Source organism: Apodemus sylvaticus, chromosome 16 (assembly GCF_947179515.1).
Source record: "Apodemus sylvaticus chromosome 16, mApoSyl1.1, whole genome shotgun sequence".
NCBI classification, from domain to species: domain Eukaryota; kingdom Metazoa; phylum Chordata; class Mammalia; order Rodentia; family Muridae; genus Apodemus; species Apodemus sylvaticus.
In genome coordinates this window covers 34,307,967-34,321,497 of record NC_067487.1, presented here as the reverse complement: position 1 = coordinate 34,321,497, position 13,531 = coordinate 34,307,967, and the positions used below count along the sequence as shown (strand labels likewise).

At 38.9% G+C, this 13,531-nt stretch overlaps 1 protein-coding gene across 1 annotated transcript in view; it reads left to right on the top strand.

The window, feature by feature from the left end:
* Lmbrd2 (LMBR1 domain containing 2) overlaps positions 1-13,531 on the top strand; it is an 81,716-nt gene that overhangs the window by 37,455 nt on the left and 30,730 nt on the right. Inside the window, exons 11-15 of the mRNA XM_052159430.1 lie at positions 293-426; positions 2,135-2,240; positions 2,722-2,819; positions 7,007-7,110; positions 8,432-8,478. Coding sequence (XP_052015390.1) covers positions 293-426; positions 2,135-2,240; positions 2,722-2,819; positions 7,007-7,110; positions 8,432-8,478 — 489 coding nt within the window. The remainder of the gene's footprint in view (positions 1-292; positions 427-2,134; positions 2,241-2,721; positions 2,820-7,006; positions 7,111-8,431; positions 8,479-13,531) is intronic.

The following is a 13,531-nucleotide window of genomic DNA, read 5'->3' as shown; positions in this document are numbered from 1 at the left end:
ATAGGACAGACAGCTGTTCTGTGAGGTTGCTTTGGCCCTCGGTTGTCAGGGAAACTGCACCTTACTATCTTCATTAGAGTTGTCAGGGAATAGTTAAATAGGATCTAGGATGCTGAACTGGTTGAAATGTACATTTTTGTTTTCATAATTTCCTTTTTCCTATAAAAAAGACACTACTGTTGTATTTATATGTTACAACATCAGGAAATGTAGCTGAGGATGAATGATGATTCGTGTGACAGTAAAAAAAGTAATAACATCCTAAATCAGGTTTTAACTACTTTTTTTCCAGATTGCTTGCTTCCTTTCCATCTTCTTCTTAAGTATCTGTGTTTATTCTACTGTGTTCAGGATCCGAGTCTTTAACTACTACTACTTGGCTTCACATCATCAGACTGATGCGTACAGTCTTCTTTTCAGTGGCATGTAAGTAGAACTGAGCTTGGGAAAAAGAAGTGTCTCCATTTTGCATGATATTTATAGATCTCTTATTTCTTGTTCATGGATATTGCATGAACATATATTTCTGAACGCTAACTATTCTATGTAGATATTAGGTAGGTTGCATATATATGTGGTGGTTATTTGCTGATTACCAGCTAAATTCTGCTTTTAAGTTTATGGTAAATTAAGAATATGTTAGGAGTGAAAAAGACAATGAGCCTTAACTTACCAATTTGCCATTTGGTATATGAACAGCTGAGGATTTAGAGGCTAAGTCAGATTTAAAGAGTGAGCTGAAAGTCAGTGGCCTGCCTAACATGGAAAGTTTGAAGGACATTAAGAAAACCATTTGTTTCCTAGGAAAACTTACAGAGCTGGCTTTAGCTACACTATCCAGGCTATTTATTATTATTTGTGTATATTAGGTATTTATAATATATGTGTTCATTTCAGGGAAGTTCAAAGTAATATCTGGTGGCAAAATTTTGTATAAAAATATCAAAACCACCACTGTGTTAGTTTTTTGTGACTTACAAAACCTGACACAAACAACTTAGGGGAAGAAATATTTATTTTGTCTAATGATTTCAGAGACTTTAGCATTACTTGAAACTGTTTTGGGCATGAAGAGAGGCTACATATGGCGAGAAGAGTGTATTGGAACAGAATTATCTACTTCCTGGTCCTAGGAAGCATGGACCGACTGACAGGACCCCAAACATGCTATCTTTCGTTAATACCTTGTAGAAGTGACTTGCTTCTTTTAGCTTGGCCCTACCTCCTAAAATAGAGCCACCCATTAAAGATGAACTTTCATCACATAAGCCTATGGAAGTTGTGTCATATATGAGGTATATTTAAACTATAACAAGAGTTTTCAGAAAGTTATAGACACACCATATAAGCCCCCTCAAGCTTTACATCATAGTGATGTTGTCTGTAGTTGCTATACAATATCAACCTTAGGAACTCTATTAGTATTTTATTAGCAGCACTGTAGACTTTAGTTCTTATCTGTTAGATATGCAGACTGCTACAGCTGTCACCACCAACATGCAGAACTTCCTCTAACCCCCCAAAAAACTCTCATCACTATCTCCTTCTTATAGTTAAACCTTTTCGTTCTTCTAGCTCCTAGTTCTCCAACCCAGCTATGCAAGATCCTCATTTATACTTGATCTTAGCCACAATGCTGAAATCAGGCACCCTGAGGCTATAGTTAGTTATATAAGCACTCAATGTTCTTAAGGGAAATGTGAATAATAGGATTTCAGAATGTGTCCCAATAAGGGCAGTTCACATGGAGAACTATAGTTTAACCTGAATGAACATAATTGAAATATATATGTATATATTTTATATGTATAAAATATAAATGTATATATTTATACATCTATATATGTATATATATATATATGTATTGGAACAGAATTATCTGCTTCCTGGTACCTAGGAAGCATGGACTGACTGACAGGACCCCAAACATGCTATCTTTTATACATTTATATATGAATATATAAATATATATATGTATATGTACATATATATATATTATAGTATGCAAAGAAATGAAAATTGTAGTTACAATGATCTGAAATGTTTTAATGCATTTACTATAATATAAATTGTATTTTACTGTATTTTAAAATATATATATATATATATTAGTGCTTTTAAATGTTTATTGTAGGTTATTTTGCCGTTTGACTCCTCCTTTATGTCTTAACTTCTTGGGATTGACCCATATGGATTCATCCATCTCCCACCAGAATACCCAGCCAACTGCATATACATCTGTAAGTAGGTTTCTTTAGGTTCCTTGTCTATGCATGGTGTTGATATAAGTCATCTTGTAGTGTCGGAAGAAATTCTGTGTAGCACATTGAACTCCTTTTTAATCACTAAAGCCTTCTCCTAAAGGTTATGTATAAAATTACTAATGATAGGGTTAAAGTAATTTTCCTTTTGGAATTAAAAAAATTGTTTATTTAGATGACTTAGATGAGAAGCATCAAAAACCTGCTTCATAGGAGCATTAGCATTTATATGTGTAATCTAAATGCATAGGGTTTTGTAGTAGTTATAAAATACTAGATTTCTTTAGAAGAAAGCCTAAATGGAAAGAAAGTTTAAGAAATTCATACCACTTAGTACTTTGTTTCTAAATTTTGAAAAGTCAAGTTTGTTGTAACTTCCTATGGGTAAATTTTCTAATGCTGAGAAGGAAGCAATGAACATATGGAACTCTGCTGACTTAACTCTTCTCTTGCTCTTCAGATCATGGGTTCCATGAAAGTTTTATCCTTTATTGCAGATGGATTCTATATATATTATCCTATGTTGGTAGTAATTCTCTGCATCGCTACATACTTTAGGTAAGAAATTTAACATTACCTTTTTCTCATACGCTTAGTTGGATATAAGACATCCCTTTCCCTTAAAAGTCTAGTGAGTGTTTCCTGGCTTGGCTTTAGTTGTTTGTGTTTTAGGAGGCTTGGGGAGCTAGCACAGTTTGAAGGGCCTTTTGTAGTAGTGGAGTCAGGTTCTCCATCTGGAGACAGTTCAAAGAGTAGAGAAGTGGAATTATTCTGTTGCAGGTATATAAGCCATAGAGTGTTAAGATCAAGTATATGATGGGAACTCCAAAGTCTTGGGCTGCGGCACTTCAAGCATGTCTGACTTCTTTCCAAGAACATAAGTTAGTCTTTGGACTTATTCCATATTGTTGCTGGGTTTTTAAATCCTGCAGAGGCTAGCCAACACAAAGTGTCAGGTGAGGAGCACTTATAATCAAGATGTGTATATAAAGTTGGAAGAAAAATACTTCTCTATGCTTAGAAGATACACAGCCTGCTCTTTTTCTGGGCTTAGAGAAGATTATAGAAACTTGGCAAAGGTAAGGTTCAAAAGAGTTAAGGCTATTGACAGTAATGAACTCATTCCAGCCATGGTTCCCTATATATGACTTATACAAGATCAAGCCAGAGATAGTTCTACAGAGATGGGACTTCATCTACAGGCCCTATCCCTTCCTGAGGAGCAATTGGCATCTGATAGGTGCTCTGGAAGGGAAACATTATTCTTTGAGGCTAAGCAAGGTTTCCTGTGTTCCAGTGGCTGGCCCTGCACCCATGCAAGTGTGGAAAGCACTCACTGGACTTGGTGGACTTTTTTTTTTTTTTTTTTTTAGAAAAATATACAAAGTTAAGGAGGAGGTGTTAGGAGTGTGGGGCCAGTTGGAGGGGGGAATAGGGAATACATGTAATCATATTCATTGTATGCATTTATGACACGAGTGCCTTAGCACTTTGTCTCTTTCTCGTTCCTCACTCCTTCAGCCTTTCTTACTGCTTCAGCGTCCCAAGACGTGTCCAAAGTATCACTTTTATAAAACTATTTCATTAATATAAATATTGGTTTTGCTTATAAAACTGTTTTATTAACTTTGGTTTAAATCTTATATTATTTGTGCATAAATATAAATAACATGTTAGCATACTAATAATAGAATGTTTGTTTAAATAAATTCACCAAGTTAATTTTTTTTTACTTTTTAATAAATAAAATAGCTAAAAGATTATAATTTAAACTAAGACTTAGATAAGCATGGTAGTACGTGTCTATAATTTCATGGTTTTGTAGGCTAAGACAAGGTTAAAGTTGGTGTCAGCTGTATAGCAGTAACATGCTTCAAGGAAAAAACATATAAAATAAAGTATAAGATTAAAAATATTAGTATGAATTGACACTAAAACTGTTGTTTTGAGTTTTTCTTCTAAGGTGGAAAAAGCAATAGCAGTCTTTATATATTTATTGCTGTGTTGTTTGTTTACTCATTTAATAATTTAATGAACTTGGCCCTAGGAATCAGAATGGAACATCTAGAACTTTTCTAAGTACATCTTTTTGTGTTAGTTTTCATATTGGCAATATCAAGATTTTGAGATGAAATGGCTCTGTGGCTCAAAATAATATAAATTAGAATAATGCTGTGTCAAATATAAAATCCTAATATATAAGGATTTACATATAAGAAATCCAGAGCACCTTGCCTAGAATGCCTGGTAGTCTGGGTTTTATCTCCAGCTGTGCCTGCTGCTCAACCACAGGGTGTGGCTGCTCTGGAAGGCAGGACATGGAGTTGACCTTGTCTATCCTATGCTGTCTCCTGGCTGGTGGTGGACCCTAGGGAAGCACCAGGGGTGGGAAGACATAGTCTAAGGCGCGGGACAGCCAGAGCTGATTAGTGGTCCCTGAGCCTGCAGCGAGGCCTGGGGCCCGTGGGTTCCCAGGCTTTTGGACACCCAGGCTCGACTGCTGAACTGCTGATAACAGAGTTGGGGTCCATGGGCTGGATCTAGCCCTGGCCAGAGGAGAAAAGGGCGTAGCTCCTGCTTGTTGGCTGGTCCTTGGCTTGATGGTGGGCTTGGCTTGGGTTTGGTGGCAGCCTTGGCTGGGAGCACAGAGAGGCTCTCTGTGGGAGATTAGACAGCGGCTCTGCAGGCAAAGGCCATCTCCATGGCTCCCCACGGTGGATCTCAAAAAGAGGCCGGCCATGGTTTAAGGCATTTATTGTCAGGGTGGAAAGTGGATGTGTAAAACCATGCCTCACTGCTCAGAGTGGGCCTGAGATTAAATACTTTTTGCAGGGAGGAATGCCTGGGAAGGAAAGCTTATTGGCTGTGCCCTCCAGGCCTTTAGGTACCTCATTAAAATGGAGATGTGTCTTGAGCCTGTGTGACCACAGGTCAAGTCCTCTACAGGTGAAGGACTTGGGGTGCTGCCCTACTTGACTGATGGCCACAAATCTATGGGGACCTGTGGCTAGTGACACGGGCCTGGTACCTGGGAACAGGCAAAGCTCCTACTGCCCTTTCGGGGTCTCCTGGGCTTTTAGCCTTAGCTCAACTGGGGACCGTGCTACACCCCTCCCCCCGCCTCTCTCTCTCTCTCTCTCTCTCTCTCTCTCACACACACACACACACACCCCAAAAGGAAGAAAGGAAGCACTAAAAGTTTCTAAGCTAGGAATGATGTATGCTGTAAATGGGCAGCAGTTTTGAGAGCAGCCTGAGCTACATACTGAATTTGAGGTTCTAATTAAGTCTGTCTCAAAGAAAGGAAGAGCTTTATTCAAAACCACACACATATTCTTCTTATGTAACAACAAATATTCTGAGTTAGCCAGATATTTACATATTTCTTAATGTAAACCAGAAATTTTCATTTTAACTGCCATTTTTCTTTACACACACACACACACACACACACACACACACACACACACTTCTTTCTCCAGCCCTTCAGTGATAAATATATTTATTCCTTAGGATTATGTAAGAATTAAATATTAGTGAATTGTCTGATCCATATAGGATCTTTTTGGGGGTTGGAGTGGGGGCATTCAAGACAATGTTTCTCTGTATAACCCTGGCTGTCCTGGAATCCAGTCTGTAAACCAGACTGGCCTTGATCTCAGAGATCCACCTGCCTCTGTCTCCCAAGTGCTGAGATTAAAGGCGTGCACCACCACTGCCTACCTAGCATCACAATAGGATCTTAACAGTATAAATTGTGCTTAACCATATATTGCTTCCTCCCTTGTATACCATGTTTTTAAGGTATTCTTGTCCTATATGACAATCAGATTTAAATGCCTAATACAATTTCAAATAATTACCCTCCAGATTAATCATTTACAGTGTATAATAGAAAAACTTCAATTCTTGAGTAAAAAAAAAAAAAACTATAACATTAGCATTTATATAATTAAGATTTTTGTTAGTCAAGCAGGGTGTCCCAAGCTTTAAATTACAGAACTGGGGAGGTTGAGGGAGGAGGATCACTATGAGTGAGAGGCCTATTCTAATATAGTGAATTCTAGGACAAGCTGAACTTAATTTTAGGACAACCTGAACTTCAGAGTGACACCAGGTCTCAGAAACCAAAAATTGTCTAAACAAGAAGTCTCTACATGTACAGATGCTGATTTTATTCATTCATTAATTAATTTTATTCATATATTGTTTTTAAGACAGAGTTCCACTGTGTAGCCTTAGCTGTCTTGGAACTCATCTCTGCCTCAAGAGTGCTGGGTTAAAGGTAGTATGTCACCACTGCCCATGGAAATGCTGATTTTATATGCACACTCCAGTATTAGAACTACTCTGAATATTTAAAACGATTTTGTTACAGCCATCATATAGCAATAGGGGAAGACTTACTCTACTGAGTGAGAAATGCAACATAACATTTGATTGTTTCGTTTTTAGACAAAGTTTTACTGTAACCTCAGCTGGTCTCAAAGCCATGATGATCCTACCTCAGACTCCCAGATACTGGGATTATAGGCGTAAAGCTTTATATGCATCTGGACATAAGCACTGTAAAAAGAAAGCGAGATTAGGACCATGTGAGGAGTGCCTAGCTGCATTGCTATGCAGTCTACCACGATAACTAACACTGAGCCATGGTCTCTGGGACTGACAATGGTAAAGAACAATTTATCAAAACACTTACAAAATGAAATAATACTTATTGTTTTGAAATCTGCTTTTATTAGTTTGGGCACCCGTTGTTTGAATCTGCTTGGTTTCCAGCAGTTTATGGGAGATAATGATATGACATCAGATCTAGTTGATGAAGGAAAAGAATTAATCAGACGAGGTAAGATTTGTTATCTTAAAATAAATAAAAAGGTAATTTTAAGTGCTAAGACTTAATACATACAAAATGAATGAGGGCAAAATTGATTTATTATTTTATTCTGTCTTAGGTAGTTTAACCTAAAAAACTTTATGTTCTGTTTTCTTCACAAAAATATTTGAAAAGATATTGTAAGGTTTATTATGAAGAAATTCTGCAGCATTAATTAGTAGTAAATTTGCAACTAGATAGTAAGCACTTGATTTATGGTCTTGGACTTTGTGTTAATCAGCTTTCTGACGAGGTGACAAAACAACTGGGATAGCTTGCAAGGAAGAAAGGCAGCTTATTTCACCTCACTATATAAGTGATTTCAGTCTGTGGTTCCCTGCCCTTTACCCACAGACTGTGTCATGGCAGAGAGCAAGCCAGTTTATTACATAGGATCAGTGAGAGACACAGGAAGAGGCTGTGGTCCCAGTCGTAGCTTCAGTCTACCCCAGTGATAACTTCCTTCCCCTCAACCCTGCCTTCCCAAGGCTTCAGCACCTGCCAAAAGAAGTACAGCCTGCATAGCCTATTGGCCAGAAAGGAAAATCCAAGACCCAAGCCACAGTATTTTGGTTTTGTCTTTGTTTTGAAACGTATTTTTCAAGTTCTGTGCAGCTATAAAGCTCATTTACCTTAAGAGTTATTAGCTTGTTGCTATGTGCAAAATCATTCAAATTTTTTTCTCTTGAAATATAATGACCATTGATAAGAGAATGAGAGTACTATTAAAATACATAGAGCTTTCCTAAAGCCCATTCACAAAGAACTTGTATTATATTTTCTTTTGTTCACGTGCTGGTGAAAACCTTGATTTGGGAACGTTGTTTCTTTGTCTTCAGAATCCAGTCTTCACTTGCTATCCGAAGAAGTAGTGTCTATTTGATGCGATAGTTCAGTGTTTGGCATAGAAACCTCTTCCTAATATTGATAAGGAGAGTAAGCTGGAAGATCCTGAGAGAATGGCTGTCGCAGTCACCTCTGTACACTCTATTTTAAGGGCAGCACTGCACATACAATCCTAAGAGCCTGTATGAGAGCAGAATTATACAGAACGTATAAACTTAGAAGAAAAGCCCAAAAGAGAATAGAACTACAGAGAAACAAATCTCAGATCACCAAAAGGAAGAATGGTTTTTTCACTAAAGGTAGATAGGCTCCAAGGCCATCTGTAGCAAAACAGGAATTTAGTAGGTTGTAGATACTGTAAGATACTGTATGTTCTTGCTTTGGTTACTCTATTTCTAATGAAACTGTGTTATGCTAAATTGGAGGCAATTTTTCTTGTCTTTAGAGAAAAGAAAAAGGCAAAGGCAAGAGGAAGGTGAAAATAGAAGAAGAGTAAGTATTATAGTTTATTAAATTGCTACTAACCATGAAATATCTCAGAAACAACATAAGAATCTTACTTGGAATGAATAGTTACAGATGAGAAACAATAGGTAAAGGGCATTGAATTTTTTTTCCCTTTAATGTGTATGTCTTTGTACCATGTGCATCACTGGTGCCCAGAGTTCGAGGAAGTACATTGGGTCTCCTAGAACTGAATTACAGATGGCCAGGAATAATAGACCACTGGCCACCACTGATCAGCTCTTTATATACCAACTCTGTCTAATTATTCTGGTGACCACTGGTGACCAGTGGCCAACTCTGGTCACTTGGAAGAGCAGCAAGTACTCTTAACCGCTAAGCTGGAGATACAGATTGAGTGTATTTTTTTTTTATTCGATATATTTTTTATTTACATTTCAAATGATTTCCCCTGTTCTAGCCCCCCCCCACTCCCTGAAAGTCCCATAAGCCCCCTTCTCTCCCCCTGTCCTCCCATCCACCCCTTCCCACTTCCCCATTCTGGTTTTGCCAAACACTGCTTCACTGAGTCTTTCCAGAACAAGGGGCTACTCCTCCTTTCTTCTTGTACCTCATTTGATGTGTGGATTATGTTTTGGGTATTCCAATTTTCTAGGTTAATATCCACTTATTAGTGAGTGCATACCATGATTCACCTTTTGAGTCTGGGTTACCTCACTTAGTGTGATGTTCTCTAGCTCCATCCATTTGCCTAAGAATTTCATGAATTCATTGTTTCTAATGGCTGAATAGTACTACATTGTGTAGATATACCACATTTTTTGCATCCACTCTTCTGTTGAGGGATACCTGGGCTCTTTCCAGCATCTGGCAATTATAAATAGGGCTGCTATGAACATAGTAGAGCATGTATCCTTATTACATGGTGGGGAATCCACTGGGTATATGCCCAGGAGTGGTATAGCAGGATCTTCTGGAAGTGAGGTGCCCAGTTTTCGGAGGAACCGCCAGACTGATTTCCAGAGTGGTTGTACCAATTTGCAACCCCACCAGCAGTGGAGGAGTGTTCCTCTTTCTCCACATCCTCTCCAACACCTGCTGTCTCCTGAATTTTTAATCTTAGCCATTCTGACTGGTATAAGTTGAAACCTCAGGGTTGTTTTGATTTGCATTTCCCTAATGACTAATGAAGTTGAGCATTTTTTAAGATGCTTCTCCGCCATCCGAAGTTCTTCAGGTGAGAATTCTTTGTTTAACTCTGTACCCCATTTTTTTTTTAATTTTTTTTATTCGATATAATTTATTTACATTTCAAATGATTTCCCCTTTTCTAGCCCCCCCACTCCCCGAAAGTCCCATAAGCTCCCTTCTCTTCCCCTGTCCTCCCACCCACCCCTTCCCACTTCCCCGTTCTGGTTTTGCCGAATACTGTTTCACTGAGTCTTTCCAGAACCAGGGGCCACTCCTCCTTTCTTCTTGTACCTCATTTGATGTGTGGATTATGTTTTGGGTATTCCAGTTTTCTAGGTTAATAACCACTTATTAGTGAGTGCATACCATGATTCACCTTTTGAGTCTGGGTTACCTCACTTAGTATGATGTTCTCTAGCTCCATCCATTTGCCTAAGAATTTCATGAATTCATTGTTTCTAATGGCTGAATAGTAGTCCATTGTGTAGATATACCACATTTTTTGCATCCACTCTTCTGTTGAGGGATACCTGGGTTCTTTCCAGCATCTGGCAATTATAAATAGGGCTGCTATGACCATAGTAGAGCATGTATCCTTATTACATGGTGGGGAATCCTCTGGGTATATGCCCAGGAGTGGTATAGCAGGATCTTCTGGAAGTGAGGTGCCCAGTTTTCGGAGGAACTGCCAGACTGATTTCCAGAGTGGTTGTACCAATTTGCAACCCCACCAGCAGTGGAGGAGTGTTCCTCTTTCTCCACACCCTCTCCAGCACCTGCTGTCTCCTGAATTTTTAATCTTAGCCATTCTGACTGGTGTAAGATGAAATCTTAGGGTTGTTTTGATTTGCATTTCCCTAATGACTAATGAAGTTGAGCATTTTTTAAGATGCTTCTCCGCCATTCGAAGTTCTTCAGGTGAGAATTCTTTGTTTAACTCTATACCCCATTTTTTAATAGGGTTGTTCGGTTTTCTGGAGTCTAACTTCTTGAGTTCTTTATATATATTGGATATTAGCCCTCTATCTGATGTAGGATTGGTGAAGATCTTTTCCCAATTTGTTGGTTGCCGATTTGTCCTCTTGATGGTGTCCTTTGCCTTACAGAAACTTTGTAATTTTATGAGGTCCCATTTGTCAATTCTTGCTCTTAGAGCATACGCTATTTGTGTTCTGTTCAGAAACTTTCTCCCTGTACCGATGTCCTCAAGGGTCTTCCCCAGTTTCTTTTCTATTAGCTTCAGAGTGTCTGGCTTTATGTGGAGGTCCTTGATCCATTTGGAGTTGAGCTTAGTACAAGGAGACAAGGATGGATCAATTCGCATTCTTCTGCATGCTGACCTCCAGTTGAACCAGCACCATTTGTTGAAAAGGCTATCTTTTTTCCATTGGATGTTTTCAGCCTCTTTGTCGAGGATCAAGTGGCCATAGGTGTGTGGGTTCATTTCTGGATCTTCAATCCTGTTCCATTGATCTGCGTGCCGGTCACTGTAACAATACCGTGCAGTTTTTAACACTATTGCTCTATAGTATTGCTTGAGGTCAGGGATACTGATTCTCCCAGAATTTCTTTTGTTGCTGAGAATAGTTTTAGCTATCCTGGGTTTTTTGTTATTCCAGATGAATTTGATAATTGCTCTTTCTAACTCTGTGAAGAATTGAGTTGGGATTTTGATGGGTATTGCATTGAATCTGTATATTGCTTTTGGCAAAATGGCCATTTTAACTATATTGATTCTACCGATCCATGAGCATGGGAGGTTTTCCCATTTTTTGAGGTCTTCTTCCATTTCCTTCTTCAGAGTCTTGAAGTTCTTGTCATACAGATCTTTCACATGTTTGGTAAGAGTCACCCCAAGATACTTTATACTGTTTGTGGCTATTGTGAAGGGGGTTATTTCCCTAATTTCTTTCTCAGCCTGTTTATCCTTTGAGTATAGGAAGGCCACTGATTTGCTTGAGTTGATTTTATAACCTGCCACTTTGCTGAAGTTGTTTATCAGCATTTTAAGACTTTTACTTACACACTTGCTAGATATCCCCTCAGATTGGGCCAATATCTACCAGTTAGTTGACTAAACCATATATACAGAGATTGAGTAAATTTATGCAGCCTTATTAATAATGTAGTTTAGGTTGCATTAAAATCATTATGCTTTTTCTAATATAACATTTGTATTTTCATCTTTAATTTATCTTCAGTCCTCCATTTTCTAAGGCAAATCTTTGAGAGAGTGGGGAAAAAATGAGTAAAGAAAATCTATTTACAATTTCTATAACTTTCTAATGCTGATGTATTTAACTGTAATTCAGGGATTGCTCCAAAATAATTGCAGAGTGTTTCTATGCCCACTCTTTTTAAAAAATATATTTAATTTGATACAGAGTCTCCCACTAGAGGGCCTGGAACTCGCTGCCTAGACCAGGAGGGCCCAGCACTTCCCTGAGATCTCTGTGCTGGGTTTAGCTCCCGGATGAATGACACCGAGACCTGGTATTTTTATTAACAAGCTGCAAGCACTAAGCTGGGCAGGTTCTGAGCTCTTCTGATCCAGTTATGCTGCCTACTTCCCAGCCATGTACTCCTGTCCCTGCATCTGAGTCTTACCCTGATTTGCGGTCCATGTGTACATTCATGGCTGCTCTCCCATTGTGACCTCATGGCATATCCTGGTCCATCCACACTGTCTCTCTACCTTTCTTCTCTCCCCCTCTCTCTTCTCCTCCTTCTGGCCCTCTTTTCTCTGGGACCCCCCAGACTGGCATCAGAAGTCCTGCCCTATTCTCTTCTCTTCTGCCCAACTAATTGGCTGATCAGCTCTTTATTAAGCAATCATTGGTGATAGGAAACAATTTTTGCATAACATTTAGACCAGAGATGGCAATGTCCGGACTATAGCCAGATGTCTGGACGTAGAGATCAGAATCTGAATACATAGTGCACAAAACCATCCCCAACAGATGTATTTACCCTGATAAGTACTTAAGAGGTGATGTCATAGTTGTCAGTGTATTCTACTATGTGCCATGTAAAAGGGAGACTTGTATATTGTATGGTGGCATATACCTTTTTTTCTATATTCTTAGTTTACATTCTGAATGCTTTCCCCTTTCCTGGTTCCCCTACCTCCACCCCATTGGTCTCATAAGCCCTCTTCCCTCCGCCCATTTCCCAATCACCCCCCTCCCATTTCTCTGACCTGGTACTCCCCTATAATGCTGGATCAAGTCTTTTCAGAACCAGGGCCCTCTCTTTCCTTCTTCTTGTGAATCATTTGATATGCTAATTGTGTTTTGAGAATTCAGAGCTTCTGGGCTAATTAATTTCCACTAATCAGTGATTGCATTTCATGTGTATTCTTTTGTGATTGGGTTACTTCACTTAGGATGATATTTTCCAGTTCAAACCATTTGCCTAAGAATTTCATGAATTCATTGTTTTTAATTGCTGAGTAGTATTCCATTGTGTAAATATACCACATTTTCTGTATCCATTCCTCTATTGAGGGATATCTGGGTTCTTTCCAGCTTCTGGCTATAATAAGGCTGCTATGAATATAGTGGAACATGTGTCCTTATTGCATGCCAGGGAATCCTCTGGGTATATGCCCAGGAGAGGTATAGCAGGGTCCTCTGGATGTGTCATGTCCAGTTTTCTGAGGAACCGCCAGACTGATTCCCAGAGTGGTTGTACCATCTTGCAACTCCACCAGCAGTGGAAGAGTGTTCCTCTTTCTCCACATCCTCGCCAACACCTGCTGTCTCCTGAGTTTTTAACCTTAGCCATTCTGACTGGTGTGAGGTGAAATCTCAGGGTTGTTTTGATTTGCATTTCACTAATGATTAATGATGTTGAACATTTCTTAAGGTGCTTCTCAGCCATCCAAAGT